Below are 25,575 nucleotides of genomic sequence, written 5' to 3' on the forward strand. Positions count from 1 at the left end.
ATAAATACACAAGCAGTTCCCAGTAGTATTATTTACAACAGTGAAAGGGGGAGACATTTACGTATCAAAGTTAAAGTAAATAAACAGAATATAATATTATGCAGAAAATAATGATGCAGAACTGTATTTAGATTCATGGAACTGTATCCATAAATATTACTGAAAGAAAAATAGCATGATAAGGATCATGCACAGATCAATTTCATTTACGGAAATTATACACATACGGATATACATATACATTATATATATATCATATATATACATATACATTTTATTTATACATATATGCACATATATATACACACACACATACATACATACATTAGTTTCTGGGAGGACACCTAGGAAACTTTTTTTTTTTTTTTTAAAGAGAAAAGGTTGGGGAAGGGGGCAGGGGGGCAGAGAGAGAATCCCAAATAGAGTCCACACCCAGCACAAAGCCTGATGCAGGGCTTGATCCCACAACCCTGAGGCCATGACCCATGCTGAAACCAAGAGTCCACAGCCCAAATGACTGAGCCACCCTTTAAATTCACCTTGGAAAAATGGACTGCGGAATACTGTGTTGGAAGTAAAGTGAGAACTTTTTTTGCTTACTTTCCACTTGGTTTGACCTTTTAACATTACTAAAATCATTAATAATAAATTAGGAGAGGGTAGCAGTATGGCTTTCCCGTGTACTGAGAGTGGAGGAAAGTTCTCACAGACCCTCATAATGAGAACATGTGTTATTATGAACCATGGGCTCAGGAATAACGGAATTTTCATCTGAGTACACTCACACATGTACACAAATAGCAACTCCAAAGAAGATATGGAAACGGCCACTAAGCATATGAAAGGGTGATCAGTACCAACAGTCACTTAGAAAATAAGGGGTGCCTGGGTGGCTCAGCGGGTTAAAGCTCTCTGCTCAGCAGGGAGTCTGCTGCTTCTTCTGACCTTCATTCCCCATCTCATGCTCACTCTCTCTCTCATTCTCTCTCTCTCAAATAAATAAAAATCTTTAAAAGGAAGGAAGGAAGGAAGGAAGGGAGGGAGGGAGGGAGGGAGGGAGGGAGGAAGGAAGGGAGGGGAGAAAAAAGAGAAAAGGAAAGGGAAAGGGAAGAGGAAGAGGAAAAGGAAATCAGAGGCCCCTGGCTGGCTCAGTTAGAAGAATATGTTGTGAGTTCGACCCATGTCAGAATTAGAGATTAACTAAAAGTTAATGTCAGAATTAGAGATTAACTAAAAGTAAAATCTTTAAAAAAAAAAAAATCTGTGTCAAAATCACAATGAGATTCCACTTCAGTACCACTAGCACGGCTAAAAAAGAATTAAGTATTGGCAAGGATGTGGAAAAACTGTAACCTTCATATACTGCTGGTGAGAATATATGGTGATATGTAGCTTCTTCAGAAAAACAGTCTGGTAATTCCTCAAGATATTTAAACATGGAGTTACAATATGACCCAAAAACAATTCCACTCCTACGCATACCCAAGAAAATGAAAACACACCCATTTAAAAACTCATATACAGGGGCACCTGGGTGGCTCAGTGGGTTAAGCCTCTGCCTTCGGCTCAGGTCATGATCTCAGGGTCCTGGGATCGAGTCCCGCATTGGGCTCTCTGCTCAGCGGGGAGTCTGCTTCCTCCCCTCTCTCTGCCTGCCTCTCTGCCTACTTGTGATCTCTCTCCCTCTGTCAAATAAATTAAATCGTTTAAAAAAAAAAAAACTCATATACAAATACCCACACATACACACACACAGACATACATACACACACAGTAGCATATTATTAGTAGCCAAAAAAAAAAAGAGACCAAATGTAAATCAACTGATAAATGGACAAACAAAATGTAATACATCTCAAGCACAGCATATTGTAGTGTAAGAAGGTATAAAGTAGTAACATACGCTATAACATGGACCAAAGTTAAAAAGATGCAAAGTACGCCAGCTACAGAAGACTAGGTACTACAGGACTCTGTTTACATGAAATGTCCAGAATAAGCAAATCCATAAAGAAAGAAAGTAGATTAGTGGTTGCCCAGGACTGGGAAGAATGGGGATGAGGACTGACTGCTAATGAACATGTTTCTTTTTTGGTTTCATTTTGATGAAAATGTTATGGAATTAGTGCTAATAGTTGCCCAATCTGTAAATATACTGAAAAACAATGAATTGTAGCTTCTAAAGTGGTAAATTCTACGTAAAGTACCGCCCTTCCATTGTTTCCACCAGCATGGCCGACCGCAGCCGGGAAGCAGGTGAACCTCCCTCTGCAGGGCACCAGAAGAGCAACAGTAGCCTAACATGAGGTCACGATGCCTACATCATTCGCCTCACTTCATCTCATCTAGCAGGCTTTTTTTTTTTTAATGATTTTATTTATTTATTTGACAGAGAGTGAGCACAAGCATGTGGGGAGAAGCAAAGGGAGAGGGAGAAGCAGGCAGCCAACACGGGGCTCGATCCCAGGACCCTGAGATCACGACCTGAGCCGAAGGCAAACTTAACAGACTGAGCCACCAGGGTGCCCCGAAGGAGGCTATTTTATCATCTTACATCACCACAAAAACAAGAAGGGAGAGTAAAGAACAATAAGATATTTTCACAGAAAGAGAGAGAGAGAGCGACCACATAACTTTGATTATAGTATATTATTATAATTGTTCTATTATTGTTGTTAATCTTTTTACTGTGCCTCATTTATTTAGAACTTAAACTTCATCACAAGCATGTATGTATAGGAAAAACATGTATATATAGGGTTTGCCACTCCCTGCAGCTTCAGGCATTCAGGGGGGTCCTGGAACATAACCCTAGTGGTTTGGGGTTGGGGGGGGGCTATTGTAATCAATACACAAAACTGTATGAGGGAAAAAAAAAAGCAAGTTTTCAAGTACTGCTAGTCAATACCAAATAGAAGGAAAAAGAAAAAAAAAAACCTTCAACAAAATCTAAAACTCCTTTACTTCATTTCAGTCTTTTCAATTCTAGGTTGAAACAGGATCTGGTACAGATAAACAGGAAAATCACCCTGCCCAATCCATCCTACCAATTCAGAATATCAATGCTAAGAGGGAGAGGGAGAGGGATCTGGATAAGGAACTCTTAAGAATACAGCTCTTTTTTATACAAGTCTCAAGAGAGAAATAAAAAACATAGGCAATTCTATTGTAAACTTCAAAGTTGCTAAGAGACTAGACTGTCATCGTTCCCACTATGAAAAGGAAATGATAATTATGTGACATGATAAAAGTGTTACCTAACACTAAGGCAGTAATCACAGTTCAGTATACCAATGTATCAAGTGAACACCTTACTTACACAATGTACATCTTACAGAGTGTTGTATGTCAATTTAGTAAAAATAAATTCGAAAAAAGAGAAAATAAATTATTCTAAAACTTGTCTCATTACTTGGTTCTGTTTGTAAATGTTTTCAAAATCCTAATTTAGGTCCCAAAAGAATCAAACATGCTTGGGGCCCACTGAGAGAACTGGTAGACAGCCCCAAAGAGCCAGAATGTATCAGTTTAGGGCCAAAGAAGGAAAGTAAAGGAAGTTACGGTCCAGTGAGCTGGTAAATGGACTGGGAGAGGATGGGACAGAAGAGCGAGCCCTCACATGGCCTGCAGACTCTTCCGAGATCCAGCCTCCTGGGCCCCGTGGTGCAGACCAGCAGAGAGGGGGCTGTGGGGCGACCGCAGGAAGCATTTGCACAGGGGGGACGGGGAGATATGGAGCAAGGGCAATGCTGTGCAGACCCCTGCTGGACTAAGTGGAAACAGAGGAGGCATTTGGGCTGTACCACCTGGTCCTGCTCTGGTACCCAGCACAGCAGGGACAGCCCCGCAGCATGACCAGGAGCAATCTCACAGCAGGTACCAGCAGCACTGGGTCAGTGAGAGGCAGGGAAAGTCCATGGCAGACAGCATGTGGTGGTACTGGCCCCAATCCCATGCCACCCACCTCTGGGGACATGCAGACCCAAAATGGCCAACGATGCAGGGGACCTACAGGTAGGGCAAAAACCGCAGACATTGAGAAGGCAATTAAGACCCCACGGGGCGCCCGGGTGGCTCAGTGGGTTAAGCCTCCGCCTTTGGCTCAGGTCATGATATCACGGTCCTGGGATCGAGCCCTGCATCAGACTCTGCTCAGCGGGGAGCCTGCTTCCCCTCTCTCTCTGCCTACTTGTGATCTCTCTCTCTGTCTAATAAAAAGAAAAAAAAAATCTTTAAAGAAAAAAAAGACCCCTCTGCACCAAAAAATGGAAAACTCCAGTTACACAACTGACTACGCACAGAGACCAACAGCTGCTGTCTGCCAGTTCCTCGATCCGCTCCATGTCAAGCAGAACCCCAGTTCTGGCTGCTCTCCTACCTCCTTGCCTGCTCTCTTTCTCTCACCTTGTTCCTTCTCCTCCTACATTCCATGGCATCTCCCAAAGGCCTGTCAGTGAACAGCCTTACTGCATCTTTTGTATTCACTTAACACCTCTTCCACGATTTGCTTTCCTATCAGATCTGTAGTTCTTGTGCAAGATTTGGGAAGAGTCACAAGAACCACAGAACCGTGGAGCTGAGGAATCCTAGAGACCCTGCCACTGACACCAACTGCAAGTCTGCAGGTTCCAAAGACAGGCTTGGCTGCAACAGTTAATCCGTAAGAACTCACAGAACTCCCCGAAGGCTGACATACTCATGATTACATTTTATTACAACATAAGGGCCACAGATGACAGTCAACCCAGGCAAGAGAGGTAAGGCAGGCTCTAGGAGGCTCCCAAATGCAGAGCATCCAGGTGTCCTCTTCCGCCAGCATTAAATCATGACTCTAAGGCTTAACCACCTGAGCTACCCAGGTGCCCCCGGTAGTGCTGCTTCCTTTACTACACCACTTGCTAGCAGCTCTTCTGAGCCCCGGATTCCTATTTCCAGCTGTCTTCTTGATATCTATGCCAGTGTCTTTAAACTAAATGAATAAAGTCGAACTCAAAATTTCCCCAGACCAACTGTGATTTCACTGTTCCTGTTAATAGCTCCAAATCCACTCTTTCCAATAAGGAATTGAGGCAGTTCATAAAACCACAGTAAAAGATACAAAATTAGAAGGAAATTGGGGCAAAGAAAAAATAGCCCTGAAAAAAATAAAATAGAATAATGTTGCAGTGAAGTTAGGACACAGAATATAATGCTGGAAATTCTTGCTCACTTGTTAATAGGAGGGTTGCACATTTGGCTGAGTTCTTTAATAGACAAATAACATCCTAAACAAAGAAGAAATGGCAATCAGATTCAGAATTCACAGAGCCCTTTAAAAAAAAAAAAAAGACGTCCAGAATGCACTCTCTTCTTCAAGTCGCACCACACACAGTTCAAGACACTGTCCTCTATGGTCAGTCTTTTGTCAAAGATAGAGATGCTTCCTCTATGATGCTGCTTGCTTTTTGACCCCTCCATTATGTGTATCTTCTCTCTCTAATCATTCAAGATTGACAAATGAATCTTTCTTAAATACAGCCATTGCCCATGCAAAATTCTCACTCTGTTTTTCTTTTTTAAACATTTTTTTTCTATTTACAAAAAAACGCATGCTTAGTACAGAAAATCAAGAAAAATTAAAACAAAGCGGTAAAACACACACACACACACACACACACACACACACACACACAGAAATCCTATAATCCACATTTAACTAGGTATGGCAACCATTTTTTAAGTTGAGGTAAAACTGAGATGCCTGGGTGACCCTGTCAGTTAAGTGTCTGCGTTCACCTCGGGTCATGATCCTGGGGTCCTAGGATCAAGTCCCACATTGGGATCTTTACTCAGTGAGGGGTCTGCTTCTCTCTCTGACTGTTGATCCCCCTGCTTGTGTACTCGCTCTTTTTCTGACAAATAAGTAAAAAAATAATAAAAATTTTAAAATTGAGTTAAAATTTACATACAATGAAGTCAAACACCTTATTACATAATTCCCTGATATTTGACAAATGTATACACCCTAATCAACATGAAGAATATTTCTCCAGACTTCCTATGCTTGTTCTCCCAGTCACATTCTTTGTCAGCTATGTAACCAGTATTTTCTCCTAGTCTGAGGCTAGTCCTTTCATTTTTAAAAGTGCCTTTAAATCTGCAAATACTTTTTTATTTTGATGAAATCAAATTTATTAATTTTTATTTTGTAGTTAATACGTCTTGCATATTCTCTAAGAAATCTTCCCTACTGCAAGTTTGTGAAGATATCCTACTTTTTTTTAATAAGCTTTATAACTTTAGCTTTACATTTAAATCTATGATCCATCATAACCTGTCAAAAGAGAGCTAAAAAATACCTACACATCTACCGTAAGGTCAGAAACAATCGACGATGTCCACTCTTACCACACTTCTATTCAACTTTAGGCAGGGAGCAAGGAAGCAAGAAAGAGAAATAGAATGCTTAAAGAATGTTGAGGAAAACAAGTATCTGCATGACACTTTGTGATATGATAAATGACCCATGTGCAGAAAATCCCAAGAAATCTACATACAACCACGAACTAGTCTGGGTTCCTTCATATCTTACTACCCGATGTTTTAATTTACTTCATGTACAAATTTCTTTTCCTCATCTTCGTCCTCTACATGATGCTCCCAAATTCCTCTTCACCCTAATCTATGCATCAGCCTTTAGCTCACCATGGGCTAGGAAAACAAGAGCCCCCAGCGCTTCACAGAAACACTGGTCCCAGCCTCCAGGGCTGAATCAGAGAAGTGTCCTGTGCCATCAGTAAAGTCCAATAATTCTCCAGTGGCAAGGCCCCCTTTAACATCTTCTAGGAAATCTTTTACCTCTAACCAAATACATCAATCCTCTAAAAGCTCTCACCAATCTTCCTTTTCCCTCTTATAATTATTAACCACACAGTAAAGGTAAAAAAAGCTATTTAAGTCATTTCTCAATGTGGCCTCTTCAGTCACTACTCAACAAGCCACACATTATTCTACTAGGTGCCAGGGACGGACTGCAAAGGCAAGACCAGTGAAGGACTGACTGGCTTCCACCTACTCTAGCGGCAAAGTCCCAAGCCCATGAACTCCCGGAGAGTCGGGGCTGCTTTCCAATTCACCTTCCTAGTCCCTGAGGTAACATAACACCTGACACAGAGTAAGCCTCAAAGAATTGAACCGTCACGCTAACTAACGCTTAGTGATCGATCCCCCTGTCAGTGGCAACTGGCAGCACCAGCGGGCCTATCGGGTGTCAGGATCTCCTCAGTCCCCAAGAAAGAAACGTAATGAGGCCTTCTGTGATTAACTCAGGAGCATCTATGACTTTTCTCACACAGATAAGCAGAGTTTCTTTTTGAGGCTTCAGGTAAGCCAAATTAAGCCAAATAATTTTTAAAACATACACAACCATGGTAGGATTAAGGTGTGCACAGCCTTAGTGGTTTATAAGGAAAATAACTGAATGAATAAAGGTGATTTTTTTTATACCCCCCCCACCAAAAAAAAGGAAAAAAGCAAACTAAGGACGACACTTCTATAAAATACAAGCTGTATGACACTGGTTTCTAAGGCAACCCTATGTAAGGTGTACTGTGTTCTTATTTTAAGACAAGCTAAAGCTATAAATAGTCCCAAGGCATACACTGTAGAGAGACAAGGCCAGTGAGAACATATAACCATCAATGTGAAATGTTGAGAGTTATTAAAATTCAGCCAATCCAAACTTTTCATAGATGGAAAGGCAATTTGTGTGTAAGAAAGTCATCAGACATTTTTATACTGTGTGAATATTTATACTGTTTATCCTATCTTTTGAAGAAGATATTCCTAAGTTTCAGTATACCAATGGATCAAAAGGAACCAACTGGATGCCACTCAAACATGGATAATAAATAAGACCTCTGGAGCATTACGGATAATTTTAAAAAGATTTAGGGAAGAAACGAAATCTGTATTCTGACTTGTGTCCCCTTCACGGCATGTCAACCTCCTCACTCTTGACATGCCTTCTGAGACACACGGGAAACATCAGTGTCATTTGTCCATCCACTGTAACTTAACACTAGAGACAGTTCCTTCATCCAACCAAAAATACTTATTGCACTGTGGAGATTACACACGCAGGAGGGCTGACACAATACACAGCCCCTGACCACAGGGAATCTTCCAAACTGAGGAGAAGGAGATCACAAACGAACCGAAAAATAACTGTAGAATTACATACCCTGGTGCCGGCTGGGGGCCGGGAGGCTGTGGGACATGCTCTTGTGAGGGGCAGAGGCAGGGGCCTAAGGAAGATGTGACTCAGGGTTTAAAGAAGGTCTTTCTGCGGAAATGACACACGCTTACCAAGTCAGACCACAAAAGTGTTGAAATCAAGGTCTCCAGAAATAATACCCAATGAAACTGTGCAAGGTGCCAACTTACTGAAGAACGATTTAGGGGAGGATCTCCAAGGAGGCAGGGCAGGCAGGATGATCTAACAAAACGACTTTCCGACCATCACCACTGACCAGTCCCTGTAGCAAGTCTGTGCTGAGGGTGGGAGAAACGTTCAGACACAAGGCCGTCCAAAGCCGGTAATTCCCCTCACACGCCTCAGTCACCTACGGTGAAGCGACCGGAAGGCACTTCTCTGTGCTGGTTTTGAGGCGCAGAGGCACCCACGTACCTTAGCTGGGCCTGACGAGGCTCTGAAATACGTAGGGGTGCGGGTCGTCCTTGCTGAAATCCCAGTCCGGGGGTTACAGTCCAGCCCAGAAAGGTCCAGCGGGCACCCCCAGCCATTCTGAGGCAGGAGCTACCGGGTCACACTCTGCAGAGCCACCAGCGCCACAGTCTCGCCACACGACCAGCTTCCACTCTAGCGAGGAGGCTTTATGCTCAAACTCACGGAGCGTACGCATGCGGCACAAGGGCCTCCCGGAAGTGTCTGTTCAGTGGCTCGCCCTGTGCCTGACCCTTGTTATCTTCCAGGCTTGGAAGCAGGAATCTGAACAAACTGCCCGGCCTGCTGCTACAGTTCTCGCCTGAGACAACTGACCAGAGGAGAAACCAAAATGAGACACAGAAAGAGAGGTCACGTGGCATGGCTCTCTCTCTCTGGAGGCCGGGGCAACAAGCCCGGCACAGTGAGAGAACGAAGACCCCATGGGGGCGGCACAAAGGGGACCAGCATGAAAGCACAGGCGGGAACAAACGCGGGAGGAGAACGAAGGAACAAGGGCAGGACGGAGGAAAATAAAATTCACATTTCTTAAGCACCTTCTATGTACCAGGCAGTATGGCACATACTTGGTGTATTGGTCCCATTTTCATCCTCATAAAACCTTAGGTGGTATGATGTGGTTGTGTGTCATATTACACGGGGAGACGATATTCCATCACAGATGAAGAAGCTGACGCCTGGAGGGCAAAGAGCCTGACTGAGGCTTCTCTGAGCTGAGAAGCCGGATTCTGGACTCAGACACCAAAGTCCATAGTCCTCCTGGGTCTGGTGGGAGAATGAAAAATAAAAGGAGTGGGAACAAGCCAGCCGTGAAGACAAGAGAATGCACAGCCAAGTAGAAAGGAGCAAGGAAGAATGCTTTAGTGATAATAGAACTGTAAACAGTGGCCTTTGGGCTCAGGTGGCTGAGGTTTCCTATGTTTCGAATGGGGAAAGACATGTTAAGAGATGAAAAGGAAGGTTGGTTGGTCATGAATGATCCAGGAGGGCAGAGACCCAGACGCTTAGCACAGCTCCTGTGAGGCACTGGGATTCCAGGCGACTGCACACTCCAACCCATGACCTGTTTCCTGAGGTGAACAAACACTTCTTTTGTGAAGAGATAAAACAGGTACTGCGTTTTGTTGTTGACATTTTATTTTACTTTGTGAATACTAAGAAGTGGTTGGTAGGGCAGAGGTTCTCTAGGAATGAAGTCAAAGAAAACAGAAGGGACAGGAAACAGACAAGACACCTCCTCAGAGGTGTTAAAGTAAAACCCACCCCTAAAAACTGCAAAAGCATCCCTCCCCTTTCCCGCCCCGAACAATTCAGTCCGCAGTCACGAGACAGAGTGGAGCTACACGGGTATCTGAGCACAAGCTAGGCAAGGGCAAAGGGGGGAGATGCCCTCTGAACCAGAGACAGCGACTGGTGACTCATCATGTACAAGGAAATTAATCAAATAATTAAATGTAATGAGGATAACGAGAGCCTAGCCTCTTATTGTCAAAGAAAGAAAGAAACACAGAAATACAGAAAGGGAGAAAACTGGGCTGAATCCCCTGGTATTAGAATGGAATTAGAGCTACCTGATTAAATTCACATATCTTAATAAATACATAAGTAAAAATAGAAATATCGTAAATGTAGAAATATATATAAACATAAAAGGTGTGTGTCTCCCTAGACCTATGCTAAGAGATCTACACACACTGCTACCCCAGTGATGATAATCAAATCCAATGCCCAGATCTTGTTTTCTAAATCCTGTCCTCCCCTAAAAGAGACCAGGGATCCTTGTAGAAAGAGTAGACTCCAGGGCTGGGGTAGGGAAAATAGAAGCCTGGAACAGTTTACTCTACTTGAAAGTAAGCAAGTGCTCAAAGAATGACAAGGACATCTAGAAAGGACACAGAATCAACCTGAAAGAACTCCTAATGGCCAAATGTGGGATAAGCCATGTACCCAAACAAATAAGGAGAGGAACTGATTAGAACTCACTGAATAGGGAATTCCATGAATGAGTCCATGTGACACAGCCAGACAGACAACACAGGGAGATGGATGGAAGGAATGGGTAGGAGACAGGAAGAGAAAAAAAGGAGAGAAAGAAGGAAATATATTTGTTGACAAGAGGATACTTAAACAGTCTCAAAGAAGTAACTCTCAACAAAATCTGTATTTATGACCAGCAGAAAAAAGTAACTTCACAGAACAGATCATATGGCAGACACTGTCCTAAACAAAGTGACCACATCAACTCCAATGGTATAAACCAAAACACTGCGCTTCTTGGTAAAATAGCATGCCCAGTAGGCATGCTAAGAGAACACTTCCCAAAGAGCAATACTTTTCTGGATTTTTTTTTTAAATAATTTTATTCATTTACTTCACAGAGAGCAAGAGAATACAAGAAGGGGGGAGCAGCAGAGGGAGAGGGAGGAGCAGGCTCCCCGAGGAGCACAGAGCCCTCCGATCTCGAGAGCTGGGCCCCTTGATCCTAGGACCCCAGGACGATGACCCAAGCCAAAGGCAGATGCCTAACAGAATGAGCCACTCAGGTGCCCCACAACACTTTCCTGATACTCCAAACTAAGAAACAGCCCCCCCCCCCCTGGCTGGCCGAGTCAGCAGAACACGCCTCTCTTAGTCTCAGGGTTGTGAGATGGAGCTCCACCTTGGGTATAGAGATTACTTTAAAAACAAACAAACAAAATCTACAAAATAAAGAAGTTTACCAAACTAAGAAACATACAAAATAAGGACCTACAATCTTCAAAAATGTCAGTCATGAAAGCCAAGAAAAGATTAAGGAACTATTCCAGTTAAGGAAACAAGTGTTCACAAAGAAAAAAACAAGCCCAACAAGTCATTTGCCCCTCAACAGGGCAAACCAAGACTGAATTATAGTTTCAAACTACCCCAGGAATGTGACCTTTTAGGAGTCAACCAGGAGTTTCCTGGTAAGTACAGTGAGGTAATCTGCATGATAAAAATGTTGCCACCTCACTCTCCGCTCTCCGCACTGGAAGCAAGAGGTCCTGGCAGGAAATAATCCTTCCTCTCGGTAGCAACTCCAAGCCTCACCCTCCTTCCCAGAGAAAGCTCTCGTTTCACAACTCCGAGGAGCATCTCCACTTGCTGGATTACAGATGCTGTCCAATTCGTGAAAAGCTTAATAAAGCCAACTAGATCTCCAAATCTATTCAGTTGAATTTTATTTTTTAACACAAGAAAACAAACGTAACATGATTCTGAGAAGGACTGGTTTCACATAAAGGACGATATTGGCAGCTGGCAAAACCTGAACAGAGTCTGAGGAATGAACTGCAGAACTATTACAATGTTAACTTCTTGATCTTGATGGTTGCATTGTACTTACGAAGAAGAATGTACCTGATTGTGGACGAAAAACGCTAAATAACTCCGGGGTGAATAAGCAGCATGTTGGAAATTTAAACTATTCAGGGCTGGAGGGTGGGGGTGGGGTGCAGTTCTAGTCCCAGACCTTCCCAATCAGTTTCACAGACTCCTTGAATGCATTTACCTCAGTTACCTTGGACAAAGGGTTCTGATCTACATACAAAATTCACAGAGTAAAGCATCTGGTATGTGTAATGCTGACTAGAAGCACAAGTAACTTAGCAAAATCAGGAAAGACAGAGGGAAAGCGAGAGAGAGAAACTTCTCTCTCTCACATGCTTTAGTGAGGCTGACTTTAATACTCTAAGATGTTTAGAGTTCAGTAATTGTTACCTAAAATCAGCCCTGACTGTGAAATCCTTCATTCACAGGCCTGTATTTTGGTCTGAGGTGTCTGCTGTGCGGATCTACAAACTGGAAAGGGATAACAAGAGCACTGGTTACATCTTCTTACCCACACGCTTCAGAGCCAGATGTGAGGCAAAGGGCTCTCATTCTAGCACGGTGGGGCCCGTGTGCTAAGAAGAAATGTTCCTACAGAACCAACCTAATGCTCTGGCCTAAGCAGTAAAATTGAAAGACAACTGTCCGCATCTCCTTTTCAAATAACTTCATTTATGAACCAAGAAATGCAGAGTAAGAGGGAGGATACAAAACCTCTTCTTTTCACCTTTCCACAGACTCCTGTTATAATTCCATAATAGATGGCAAAGACCTCTGGGGTCACTCACAATCACTCCTCATAAAAATGCTGAAGATCTACATTCCTTTTCCTAAAGAAAACACAGATTCCACATGTAGAAACCCATTCTATGGAACAATGAGGTCAGAGTGGAAGATTGGTTCTTAAACTTTTACAGCAGAACATAATTTTCTCTTCCTCCTAATAGGTAACTAAAAAGCACAATGTTCTCATAACCAATACACGAATGGCCTGTAATCATGAGGTAAGTGACACTACAAAGCCAGAGAGTCATTAATGCTCTATGGCCTAAACAGCAGAATCTGCTTTACATCTATCTTAATCTGTAGCAAATCAGTGTTTCATCACATGTTCAGAAGCTCAGACTATCAGACTGTGATAATTTTCTATTAGACAGAGTCAAACTCCAGATGAGTAAGTTAAGAGGAGTCAAATGGACACAGCAACTTCCCTTCTCCTGCATTCTCAGAGTCCCGTCTACACCAAGTATAGAGTCTGGATCCCACTGTTCTCAATATTCATCATACAACATGCTTGGTGTTTAAGGAGTTTAACTCTATGTTCTTGATCTTTAGGAAGCATCAATACAGCAACACTTCGCTTGAGTAATTTCTTTCTAAGATTTTATTTATTTGTCAGAGACAGAGTACGTGCCCATGCACACAAGCCGAGGGAGCAGTAGGCAGAGGGAGAAGCAGACTCTCTGCTGACCAGGGAGCCTGATGCGGGACCTGATTCCAGGACCCAGGGATCATGACCTGAGCCAAAGGCAGACGCTTAACTGACTGAGCCACCCAGGCGTCCCTCACTTGAGTAATTTCTGTCTTCTGCAAAATCACAGCTAAAAACATAATCCACTATGTCACACAATGGTAGAACCCACAGAATGTCTTTTTCATTGAGCACAATGCCAGGAAAATGCCTGTTTCTGTAAACAAATGAACAGGCTTTCTTTCCACAGACAATGAATACTATGTAATTCAAAGCTATACAGAGAAAGGGCTGGTTTCTTGTTAGTCTTAGCAGTCTGAAAACGTGAAGTCAAGTCTTGCACAAGAGTTAAACCGGCCCCCTCAGGAGCCTGATAATTTCAAGTCTCTATGTTCTTCCTAGATGGCTTATTCCATTTTTATCTTTAATTGTTGCTTAGTACTATCTTTAATTCTCTTAGTAGATTTAAATCCTCTGGTAAGTACTCAGTGTGAATGTACGTAAGTATATATTTTCTATAGGTTACAGTTTTCCTTCTGATGTTTCTTACATTTTGGGGTATCATTCTATATTCAATGACCCAGAAATTAAAAATGATACTGATACCAAGAGATTAATTTAATAAAGACCAAGCAATGGGCCTCATTCGCTCCGCCTGACAAACCCCACGAGCATATCACCTTTGCAGTAGTCGGCAGGGTCCTCCTGCTCCTCATCGTCGGATCCTAGGATCTCCTCCTCCGGCTCTGGGGGCGTGGGGTCCGGCAGGGGCGGCGGGGGCGGCGGGGGGGGCGGTGGAGGAACTAAGGGAGCTTTCTGCTGAGGCTCCGGCCTGAAACAGTGGAAGGAAAATTCCTGTTTACTTAGAAGTCAGTCTTGCATTATGGACACACATGAGCGTTTCTTAATACAAGACAAAAAATAAAACACACTAAGAAGAGTTGATTAACGTCACTTTGTCATTCTAGCTGAATTTAAGTAATGTTTCAACATACAGGTCAAGAGGAAAGATTATACTTTACAGACATATTTTCACTCAAAGATTCAGTATTTCTTAAGTCCTGACAAGATCATAAAATATAAGTGAAATAAAGTATTCACCCTTACCCCCCACGATACACAGCCTTATTAGTTAGAACACATCCCACAGAGATTATAAAAAGACAGATGAAAGCAGCCCTGAACGTAAAAAAGGACTTAGTTTCCATTATTTAAAAATGAAATCCTATAGAAATAGTAAGAATGTGGTTAGGTTTCTTGGATGCTTCTAAAAGCTGATTAATACACACTGTAGCTGATGTACAGTCATTTTCATCACAGAATTCACAGTTATCGATCAACCTTGCTTATCAAGAACACTGTCCCCAAACTGGAAATTAAACAAAGAAAATACCCATTGTCAAACACAGATACTGTCCAAATATTAATGCCAGGTTTGCAAGGTTTGCAAAATGGTCATTTCTAATTGTCACATAAAGGCTCAGTGATGATTAATTATGCTCTTTTACAAAAGTTAAGAAAACCTGTAATGAAAAACATTTTTAAGCTTGAGAGATTACATATATAAACCTTCTTTCAGGAACCTAGAAACTCAAGAGCATACTGAATATATTTGCTTAAATAAATAAGGCATTCATAATGCAATCCTAAAAAATCAAGCTTTCACTTACTATAAAATGTAACTGCTATTTCTAACCATGTCCTTCTGGGGAAACTTGAACCTAAGGTCACAACACAGGCATAGAAGCACATCTTTCCCTTCAACTAAGACAAGCTGCCCTAGCAATGGAACCACCACTGCCCTCCCTGAGCTGACCAGAGCTGCATGGGTAGGAAATGGGGATGTGCGGATACCCTGCAGAAGGTATCTGTGTTCCCCAGAGAGAGTTTCAGTAGGTGAGCAGGGGGTCTCTAGTCTGGGAGCCAGGGGAATCCCACAAGCCCTAATGTGGTAGACAAGTGCTCTTGGCTTTGGCCTACCCAGTATTCATGGCTCCCCTTCTAAAAACACCCTTCAAGACATCACTACTCTCTGCACAGTGGAAGGCAGCTTCCAGATCTGCTCTCTTCCTGGTGGTACAGGTGAGGGCACCGACAGCTAGAGGTCACCTGAGAGCCCTGGTGCCTTCGGATCAGCAGTCACAGGGCGCAAGTTCATCTGCAGCTGCTGGTACGAGGCAGGGCCAGCAGAGCTGCCCTGACCACTGACCCCTTCTAAGCTGGACCTCTAAAGTCTTGCCACATCTAAGATCCTCCAAATAGCATTTACTATATTGCCTTAAGCCTAAGTTAACTACAGTTCATTTATGTGGTTCGTCCCCAACACTCACATTGTCGCAAGCAACAAAGGGGGGCAAGGGTTGAAGGTAGTGGAAACACTAGCAGTCACCAGGAAGAGGTAGGGGTCCTTAAAGGCAAACGCTGGCAATCAGGACCACCTTTGGCAGAACTAACGAACGCTTATGAGCTGAAAATGACTTGTATTGATTCCTACTTGCTAGAATTTATGAAGACTCAAAGTTACAGCCCTCTGGGTGACAAACATAGGAGCATGGTGGTGATCATATTCTGAGTTAGCCACTGCTCATGATGAAGCCCTGGCAGGGAAGAGTCACAACCAAACACCCACATCACTGCCAGAATGCGTCCAAAAATACATCCAACAGACCTTATGCAAGTGTGATCATCTTTCTGGCAGCCTTGCAGATGCTCCTTCTCTTGTTAACATATGTGCTCTTACTGCAAGTGGAATGTACTGGACAGAAAAGAGGTCCGCAGAGGGGGAGGCAGGGGAGGACTGCACCCATCCCACCGCTTCTCCGGAGAGAAGAGAAGAGAAGGTTAGCAAGATGAATGGTCTCATGCGACCCATTCATTCTTCAGGGCCGTGAGCAGAATCTACCCAGCTGACAAGTCTGCTCAATCAGAAATGCTTTGAAAGTTAGCTATTTCTTCCTTAGAAATTTTATATGAATAAACGAGGAGATTCTCCAAATTCAAAAGAAAACGTGTTCTATTCCCTATAGAAACTAGGGAACAAGGAATGAAAAGAACAGAACCGGAGGATTTTGTTTTACTATTTCTTACATTTGGGCCAGGTAGCAGGGGTTGTTTTGTCCTCGTTGGGATGTTATCAGCATCCCTGGCCTCAAGCCGCTGACGTCAGTAACATCCCATCCCCCACCCCCAGGTGCAACCATCAAAACTGGGTCCAGCCTCGGACAACTCCCCTGGGGACAAAGTCATGGCCATTAGGGATCCACTGCTCTCACAATATTTTCTGTTTTTAGCTTCATCTCTATGGAGTAGATTGTATCTGTGTTAAGAGAAAAGAAATCCTAATTTTCATGGGCTCATTTTCTGTCATTTGAGAGGCTCAAATACCTTCCTCACAATGAGTTTCTCTTTGCTTAACAAAATTCTCAGACCCTCTTGTCTCAATGAATAGGCACCTCCCACCCCTCCAGGGAGGACCACACTCAACAGGCAGGCAGAAATCTCCCCCAGAGCCAGTCAGTTCTCTCGGTTAAAGGGATGAGAAAGGGTGCCCTGAAGTATAAAGCAAGCTGAGTAATGCTGACGTAACATTCCAACCAGCCATCATAGCGGAGGATCTAGGGCTATGCTGCCTAAATCAGCAGCCGATGGCCACATGCAGGTATTTGAAATGTGACTAATCCAAATCAAGGTAAGTGTAAAACTACACACTGGATTTCCAAGATTTCATATACAAAATGGAAAATATCTTATTAATTATTTTATATTTATTACATGTTAAAACAATAATGTTTGGGATATAATAAAATATATTATTAAAATTAAACTCACCTGAATCTTTTTACTTTTTTTTAACGTGACTACTACAACACGTTGAACTACAAATGAGGCCAGCACTACTCTAGGCCCTTCAGATCACCAACCCCACAGGACAGATTCCTGGTCACCCAATAACTGGATTTTTCTTTTCCCTTCTTTTCTTTTTTAAGGCTTTATTTATTTATTTGGAAGAGAGAGAATGAGTAGGGGGAGCAGAGGGAGAAACAGATTCCCCAAGGAGCAGGGAGCCAGATCCCAGGACACTAGGATTATGACCCAAGCAAAGGCAGATGCTTAACTGACTGAGCCACCCAGATGCCCTGTGATTTTTTTTTTAAGGCTTCTCCCAGGAACGCCTGGGTGGCTCAATTGGGGATGCCTGGGTGGCTCAGTTGGTTAAGCAGCTGCCTTCGGCTCAGGTCATGGTCCCATCGTCCTGGGATTGGTCCCAAATCGGGCTCCTTGCTCAGCAGGGAGCCTGCTTCTCCCTCTGCCTCTGCCTGTGCTCACTCTGACAAATAAATAAATAAAATCTTAAAAAAAAAAAAAAAAAGGCTTCTCCTAGTAACCTGCCTCACATCAATTATCACTAACTATTAAATCACTCAACTCAGCATAGTAAGGCTCAGAACAATGTTATAGTCCCAATCATTATCTTTTTCATCCCATCCATTCTTGTTACTGCTTCCATACAGGAGAAGCCCTGGTAAATCTGCTGTAGGGCAGCTGTGTGGACCAGGCCACACATCTTTAAGGCTGGCTTCTTCACAGTGGTTTCTCATGGCTTCTACAGCAGCGGTTTCTATCACCAAATACATATTCATGAAATTTATCAACAGATTTAAAAAAATATCTTTTCATCAATCCTGTTGAAAACCATCAAGAAGGTATTTCATATAAGAATTACTAGAAGCACTTAAGAAGCCATGCAGGGAACTCATAAATATTTTCACCAAGGATGCCAACACAATTAAATGGTGAAAGAATGCTCCTTCCAAAAAATGGTATTGGGAAAATTGGTCATCTGTATGAAATGGAAAAAAAAAAAAAAAGAATCTGTAACTCTACCTCACACAAACATAAATATTAATTTGAAATGGATCAAAGACTTTTTTTTAAAGATTTTATTTATTTATTTGACAGAGAGACAGGGAGAGAGGGAACACAAGCAGGAGAAGGGGCAGAGGGAGAGGGAGAGGGAGAAGCAGACTTCCCGCTGAGCAAGGAGCTCGATATGAGCCTCTGTGAGGCTCGATCCCAGGACCCTGAGATCTCTGAGATCATGTGAGCCCCTGTGAGGCTCGATCCCAGGACCCTGAGATCATGACAGGAACCAAAGGCAGAGGCCTTCATTACCCTAGAGCTAGGCAACATTTCTTAAATATGACACTAAAATCATATGCAATAAAAGAAAAAAGATAAAGTGGACTTGATCAAAATTAAGAACTTTTGTGTTTCAAAGGGCAATCATAAAAGTAAAACCAGTCTACAGAAAGGATGAACATACCTGCAAATCATACAAGATAAGGGTATTATATATCTAGAATATAAAAAGAACTCAAGGGCACCTGAGTGGCTCAATTGGTGGAGCATCTGCCTTCGGCTCGGGTCATGATCCCAGGGTCCTGGGATTGAGCCCCGTATCGGGCTCCTTGTTCAGCGAGGAGACTGTTTCTCTCCCTCTGCCTACCACTCCCCCTGCTTGTGCTCTGTCAAGTAAATGAATAAAATCTTTAAAAAGTAAAAATAAACAAAATAAAAGAACAAGAACTCGGGGCAGGTGGGTGGCACACTTGCTTGAGCCAACAACTCTTGGTTTTAGCTTAGGTCATAATCTCAGTGTCACGGGATCGGGCCCCATTCTGAGCTCCACACTCGGTGCTTCCCTCTCCCCCTCCTCCTGAGCTCATATGTGTGTGTACACACATGTGCTCTCTCTCAAATAAATACATCTTTAAAAATTGTTAAAAATAGGGGGTGCCTGGGTGGCTCAGTGCTTAAAGTCTCTGCCTTCGGCTCATGTCATGATCCCAGGATCGAGCCCCACATCGGGATCTCTGCTCCGTGGGGAGCCTGCTTCCCCCCTCTCTCTGCCTGCCTCTCTGCCTGCTTGTGATCTTTCTCTCTCTGTCAAATAAATAAATAAAATCTTTTAAAAAATAAGTAAATAAATGTCAAAAATAAAAATAAAAAGAACTCTTACAACTTGACAATAAAAAGGCAAACCCAACTTAAAAAAGGAAAAAGACCAGAAGAGATATTTTCCAAAGATGACCGGTAAATGACCAATAATCACATGAAAGGTGCTCAACATCACTAGCGGTCTGGGAAATGAAAAATCAAAATCACAATGAGATACCACTTCACACCCAATAGGATGGGTATAATCTAAAAACAAAACAAAACACACAATAACAAGTATTGGGAAGTCTAAAGAAATTAGAACCCTGAATTTGCAGCACGACTGTTACACGGCCCAGCTGCTCTGCAGTTGGGCAGTTCCTAAGAAGGTTGAATTCAGACTTATCATAAAACCCAACAATTCTACTTCCAGGTATATACCCAAAAGAAATGAAAACGTATGTCCCTACGTAGTCTTGTGTGAAAATATTCATAGCAGCATTATTCATAATAGACAAAAAATGTGCATTGACTGATAAATGAATAAAATGTGAATAAATAAAATATGATATTATTAAGCAATAAAAAGAAATGCAGGGGCGCCTGGGTGGCTCAGTGGGTTAAAGCCTCTGCGTTTGGCTCAGGTCATGATCCCAAGTCCTGGGATCGAGCCCCCAATTGGGCTCTCTGCTCAGCAGGGAGCCTGCTTCCAGCCCCATCCCCCGCTCTGTCTGCCTCTCTGCCTACTTGTGATCTCTCTCTGTCAAATAAATAAATAAAAATCTTAAAAAAAAAAAAGGAAATGCAGTACTGACATATGCTACCACATGGGTGACCCCTGAAAACATTATGCTAAATGAAAAATACCAGGCACCAAAGACTACGGTGTAGGATTCCATTTGACATGAACATGTCCAGATCAGGCAAATGTACAGAGAACAGAGTAAATCAGTGGTTGCTGAGGGCTGGTGGTAGGGAAAAGAGAAAAGGAAAGGGAATGGGATTAACTGTTCACATGTACCGAGCAACTTCAAAAAGCTGGGTTTTTTTAAAGCAAAAAAGTACGTGCACACGCAAACACACACACACACACACACACGCAGGTATCTTATAATGTCCACTTTAGAAAGGATAGGCCTACAAGAAAAATTAGAGATACCTACTTTAGATTTAGAAAATCTGTACACATGGTCTCCTTCACAATTGCCCCAGCCACATTATAGCAGAAAGCAGTATGTAGTTCTGTAAATTAATTTAAAGAACATGTTCTCATATAACATAAACAAGGTACCACCCTCAATGACTAGAATAAAAATATTTAGAAATGAAATTCCAACTTGTCATTTTATTTTTCACAAAGGATTACGTATTCATTTATCCCTACAAAGGACACCTAAATATTCTCACTACTCCAAATAGGATGAGCAAAAAAAATGCCCTTAAAAACAAGTGGTTTGGGACGCCTGGATGGCTCAGTTGGTTGAGCAGCTGCCTTCGGCTTGGGTCATGATCCCGGTATCCTGGGATCGAGTCCCACATCGGGCTCTTTGCTTGGCAGGGAGCCTGCTTCTCCCTCTGCCTCTGTCTGCCACTCTGTCTGCCCGTGCTCACTCTCGCTCCTCTCTCTCTGACAAATAAATAGATAAAAGCTTAAAAAAAAAGAAACTTAGGAAAAAAAAAGCGGTTTTCCTTAAATATTATAATACTGAGATGATTTTACCGTGCTTATCTACTGCCTATTGTATTTTTCATGTATATTGGCTCTACCACACAAGGGAGAAAACTCGAACCCTAGCAAAATGCACGCATCATCGGCCCCACACTGTCATGGCAACCGGAGTCCCGACTTCCTTCCAGCTGCTACTTCTTTTGAGCAGAGAAAAGGACAAATAAACTTTACATTTGGCAGAGAAAAGGCCTTTCCTTTATTATCAATGTAAATGGCAACTAACTCTAGTTTAAGAAATTAATTCATTCACTTCATCTTTAGCCCAAATATACTTAAAAAAAGAAGTTCAAAATGAACTTCTAGAACATTCACATAAAGCCAAATTTTGTTTTCTTTCCCCCTATGTCCACCACCTAATCTAAAACTCCCTCCCTCCTTCCAACTCCCCATTCTTGATGGTAAATTGTCAGCCAGAGGAATAAGCAATCTGCCATTTCTGCGTAAGGACAGAACTAATCAATATATACTTTCTCTCAAAATAGCTTATCCGAAAAGCCTTGCTGTAGCACTGGGGTAAAGCCTCACAGCTAAGGAGGAAAAAAAAACCCGTAATGATTTCATGTGTTCTTCCCTAATGAAAAAACTTCCAAACTTTGGGTAAATCAAACATGAATGGTAAGTGTCTGCTGTGGTAGGCCAACTTCTAAAACTGAGCCCCAGTGACCCTCACCCTTACAGAATTCCCTGTTCCTCTGAATGTGGGTAGATCCTGTGAACAAGATACCACTCTTACCACGATATTATGCTACACAGCAACTGGGCAGCTATGCTGGGGTGGGCTTGACCTAATTACATGAGCCTTTTTAAAGGAGAGGGTTTTCTCTGGCTGGTCACAGAAGTCAGAGTCGTGCTGCAGCTGGCAGAGGAGAATGCAAACAACCCTGCTGTGAACTGCCCATCAGGGTCACAGAGCAAGGAATTTCCAGCGACCTCTGGGAGTGAGCACAGTGCCCAAGCCAACAGCTAGAAGGACTAACAAGGACTTCAATGCAAGGAAATGAGTTCTGCCAGTGACCAGTCATCTTAGAAGAGTGCTCTGAGCCCCAACAGAGAACCGCAGTCTTGGCCAACAGCTTGATTTCCAGTCATGAGAATCCAGTCATGCTGTGAAGCCCTAATTTCTGACCTACAGAACTATGAGCTAATAAATGGGTATTGTTTTGGGCTGCTAAGTGTGTGGTAATTTGTTACACAGCAACAGAAAATGAATACAGCTGCCAAGTAAGTTCTCAGTAAGTAATAGAGCAGTTCATGTTAATTTCTCAGATTTTGGCCTCAACTGAGGTCCAGGTTTTTTTTTTAGGTAGTTAAAATGGCCAGAGGAATTAAGAAGCTGGGTATTCAAGAAGGGAAGCCAATTCTTTTTTGGGCATAGGCAGGTTAAAAAAAAAAAAAAAGCAAAAAAAAAAAAAAAAAAAAGAACAAAAACGTATGCCCCACATTCTAACAGAAATAATCATAATTCCAAGCTAGAACATTTAGACCTTATTTTCCAAGACTACATTTTTTTCTAGAATATGGAACACAGCCAACTAAAATTTGGTGACAAAGCAAACAGACCTGCCTCCCAACTTATTAACATTTTAGATAAGAAAGGAGTTAACTGGGCACCTGGGTGGCTCAGTGGGTTAAGCCATTGCCTTCAGCTCAGGTCATGATCTCAGGGTCCTGGGATCAAGTCCCGCATCGGGCTCTCTGCTCAGCGGGGAGCCTGCTTCCCTCTCTCTCTCTCTGCCTGCCTCTCTGCCTACTTGTGATCTCTCTCTGTCAAATAAATAAATAAAACCTTAAAAAAAGAAAAAAAAAGAAAGAAAGGAGTTAACTGTTTGATCACCTAGCAACAGATACATGACAGAGCTACACACTTCTTAAGCCACCGGTACTGTGAATGTTTTATAAAACATTAGTGGGACCTGGGAGAAATATTACTACTGAAGTTGAAAAAGACTAACAGAAAAAATATAAGCCAGAGTTAAGAGGCGTGTAAGAAGACATCCATCGATCCCACACACGGTCAGAAGAATGTCTACCACAACCCATCAAAAGCTTTCCAGGAGCCCAGCACTGAGGGACGCACTCTAGCAAGGAGAGAAATGCAGGTCAACAGGGATACATGAACACAAGCAGTGCTTCCCAGGTATCGTCAGGGAGGGGGAGATGGCAGAAACACCTACATGCTGGGACTGACCAGGACAAGGCGTGGAGGGTCGGGGCAGCAGACAGGTGGAGGCCCAAGTCCCGGACACAAGGTGACCAGAAGCACAAAGGCGTAAAAGAGCCTTTGGAGTGCCATGGCTGGAGACAGGCAAGAGGTTCTGCTGTCATCAGCTCATGGAGGAATGACCCACAGCACCGTTCTAAGCAGGCTGGGCTCTATCCTTACAGCAAGCAGGAGCCACTGAAATGTAAGAGATTTTTTTTCTGCCAAGAACATACAGAACTGGTATATGGAATGGGTAGAAAGGATAAAAGCCAGAAGCAAGGAAACTGGTGAGGAGCCCAGAGAAGAGAAGATAAAGCCATGAACTCAGAACTTGGTAATTCAGTTGGTGGAGGTTGGTCTTTGCCTCCTAGATTTCTGGTAGTAAGATAGCACTACCATTAATTTGGATAGCAAACAGAGCCAGGAGGAAGAGAGGAAGGGCTTCCAGAGAAAATTTCCTTCTCTTTTAGTTCATCTCAGTTTGAGAGGCATTTGGGACACCCAGCAGTATAGGAATATAGTGGCTTGCTTGGTATATAGAATCTATAGCTAAAAAATAAAAATTTGGGCTATAAATAGAAGTAGAGCTCATAAGCAAGCAGCTTATGGTAGCTACAGCCTTTTCCAAAGTACGTGAGAATGCCAAGGAGAAATGATGAGTGAAATGGCCCAGGGCAGAGCCTAGTTCAGAGCCAGAGTACAAGGTTATGAAGGCACCAGCTTGAAATCCATAACAATGACCAAGACTATAATCACCAATACAGAGTCATATATTTTATGTACAGATTTTAAAGAATATGCATATATTCTTTATACCTCTTACATGAGGTATAAAAACCTCATGTAAGCCTACTTTTTACATTAGGATGAGATATGCACTAAAAAAAGGAAAAAGAGAAAAAGAGCCAGCAAACCCATATGTGTTTCCACCGAAATACTGTTTGTAGGCGATCAAGTCAAAGGGGCGTAGGCTCCATGGCTACAAAGGAAGGACTGTTTGCTGAGACCTGTGTGTTGACGAAACTTACTACGACCACTCACGGCTGCCTCGTGTTACTCTGGAAATAATGCAACACGTACCACTTTGGACAAGACTTCTGCAAACGTCCACTACTTTTAAATCCGAAAGCAACTGTAATTATACAATTCAATAGGCACTAGCCAAATTAATTAAGAGAGTAAAATTTAAAATTCAGTTCTTAATCACTCTAGCCTCAGAAGCACTCAGCAGCCACACACGGCCGGTGGTTACGGTACTAGGCAGTGGAGACCCACAACATTCCCGTCACCACAGGAAGCTCTACTGGACAACACTGCTATAGGCAATATTCTAAAAGCATGAACTTCTTCCAGCATGTCATTGTTTTTAATAAATAAATAAGATCAACCAAAAGAGTCTGAAACATTTTTCTATGCAGCCCACTACTAGAAGTTTGAAAAATAAGCTATAAAATTATAAACAGGGCATGTATATTCAATTTAAATTGGACAGATGATTCCAATATCTGAACACCCTTTGGCTCAGCACACCTCCTTCCTGGAATTCATCTTACTGATACACTCACAGTGACAAGGTCTGAAAACAGCAATATATCAGAACCCAAATGTGTAGCAAGAGAGGACTTATTATTAATAACACCTGGTAGATTATGAGAGACATATACAACACAACTCTGCCAGAAAGAATGAGATGAATGAGATTAAGAAAAGTCCACCCACAATGGCATCTAACAGAATAAAGTACTTAGGAATAAATTTAACAAAATAATGCCAAAACTTGGGGCACCTGGGTGGCTCAGTGGGTTAAAGCCTCTGCCTTTGGCTCAGGTCATGATCTCATGATCTCCGGGTCCTGGGATCGAGCCCCACATCAGGCTTCTGCTCAGCAGGAAGCCTGCTTCCCCCTCTCTCTCTGCCTGCCTCTCTGCCTACTTGTGATCTCTGTCTGTCAAATAGATAAATAAAATCTTTTAAAAAAAAAATCAAAACTCATACAGTAAAAACTAAAAAACATTATTGAAAGAATTTAAAGAAGACCTAAATAAACAGAAACGCATGCTAGCTTCATGGACTGGAGATTTAATACTGTTAAGATGACAATATGCCCCCCAAATGATCTACACATTCAATTCAATCCATAGCAAAATAATAGCTGGCCTATT

At 42.5% G+C, this 25,575-nt stretch overlaps 1 protein-coding gene across 7 annotated transcripts in view; it reads right to left on the reverse strand.

Moving 5' to 3' along the window:
- SRPK2 (SRSF protein kinase 2) overlaps nucleotides 1–25,575 on the reverse strand; it is a 248,301-nt gene that overhangs the window by 65,282 nt on the left and 157,444 nt on the right. For all 7 annotated transcript variants that reach the window (XM_032873336.1, XM_032873334.1, XM_032873333.1 and 4 more), the window contains one exon: nucleotides 14,225–14,376. In XM_032873336.1, coding sequence (XP_032729227.1) covers nucleotides 14,225–14,376 — 152 coding nt within the window. The remainder of the gene's footprint in view (nucleotides 1–14,224; nucleotides 14,377–25,575) is intronic.

Source organism: Lontra canadensis, unplaced genomic scaffold, assembly GCF_010015895.1.
Source record: "Lontra canadensis isolate GAN:19392208 unplaced genomic scaffold, GSC_riverotter_1.0 scaffold48, whole genome shotgun sequence".
NCBI lineage: Eukaryota > Metazoa > Chordata > Mammalia > Carnivora > Mustelidae > Lontra > Lontra canadensis.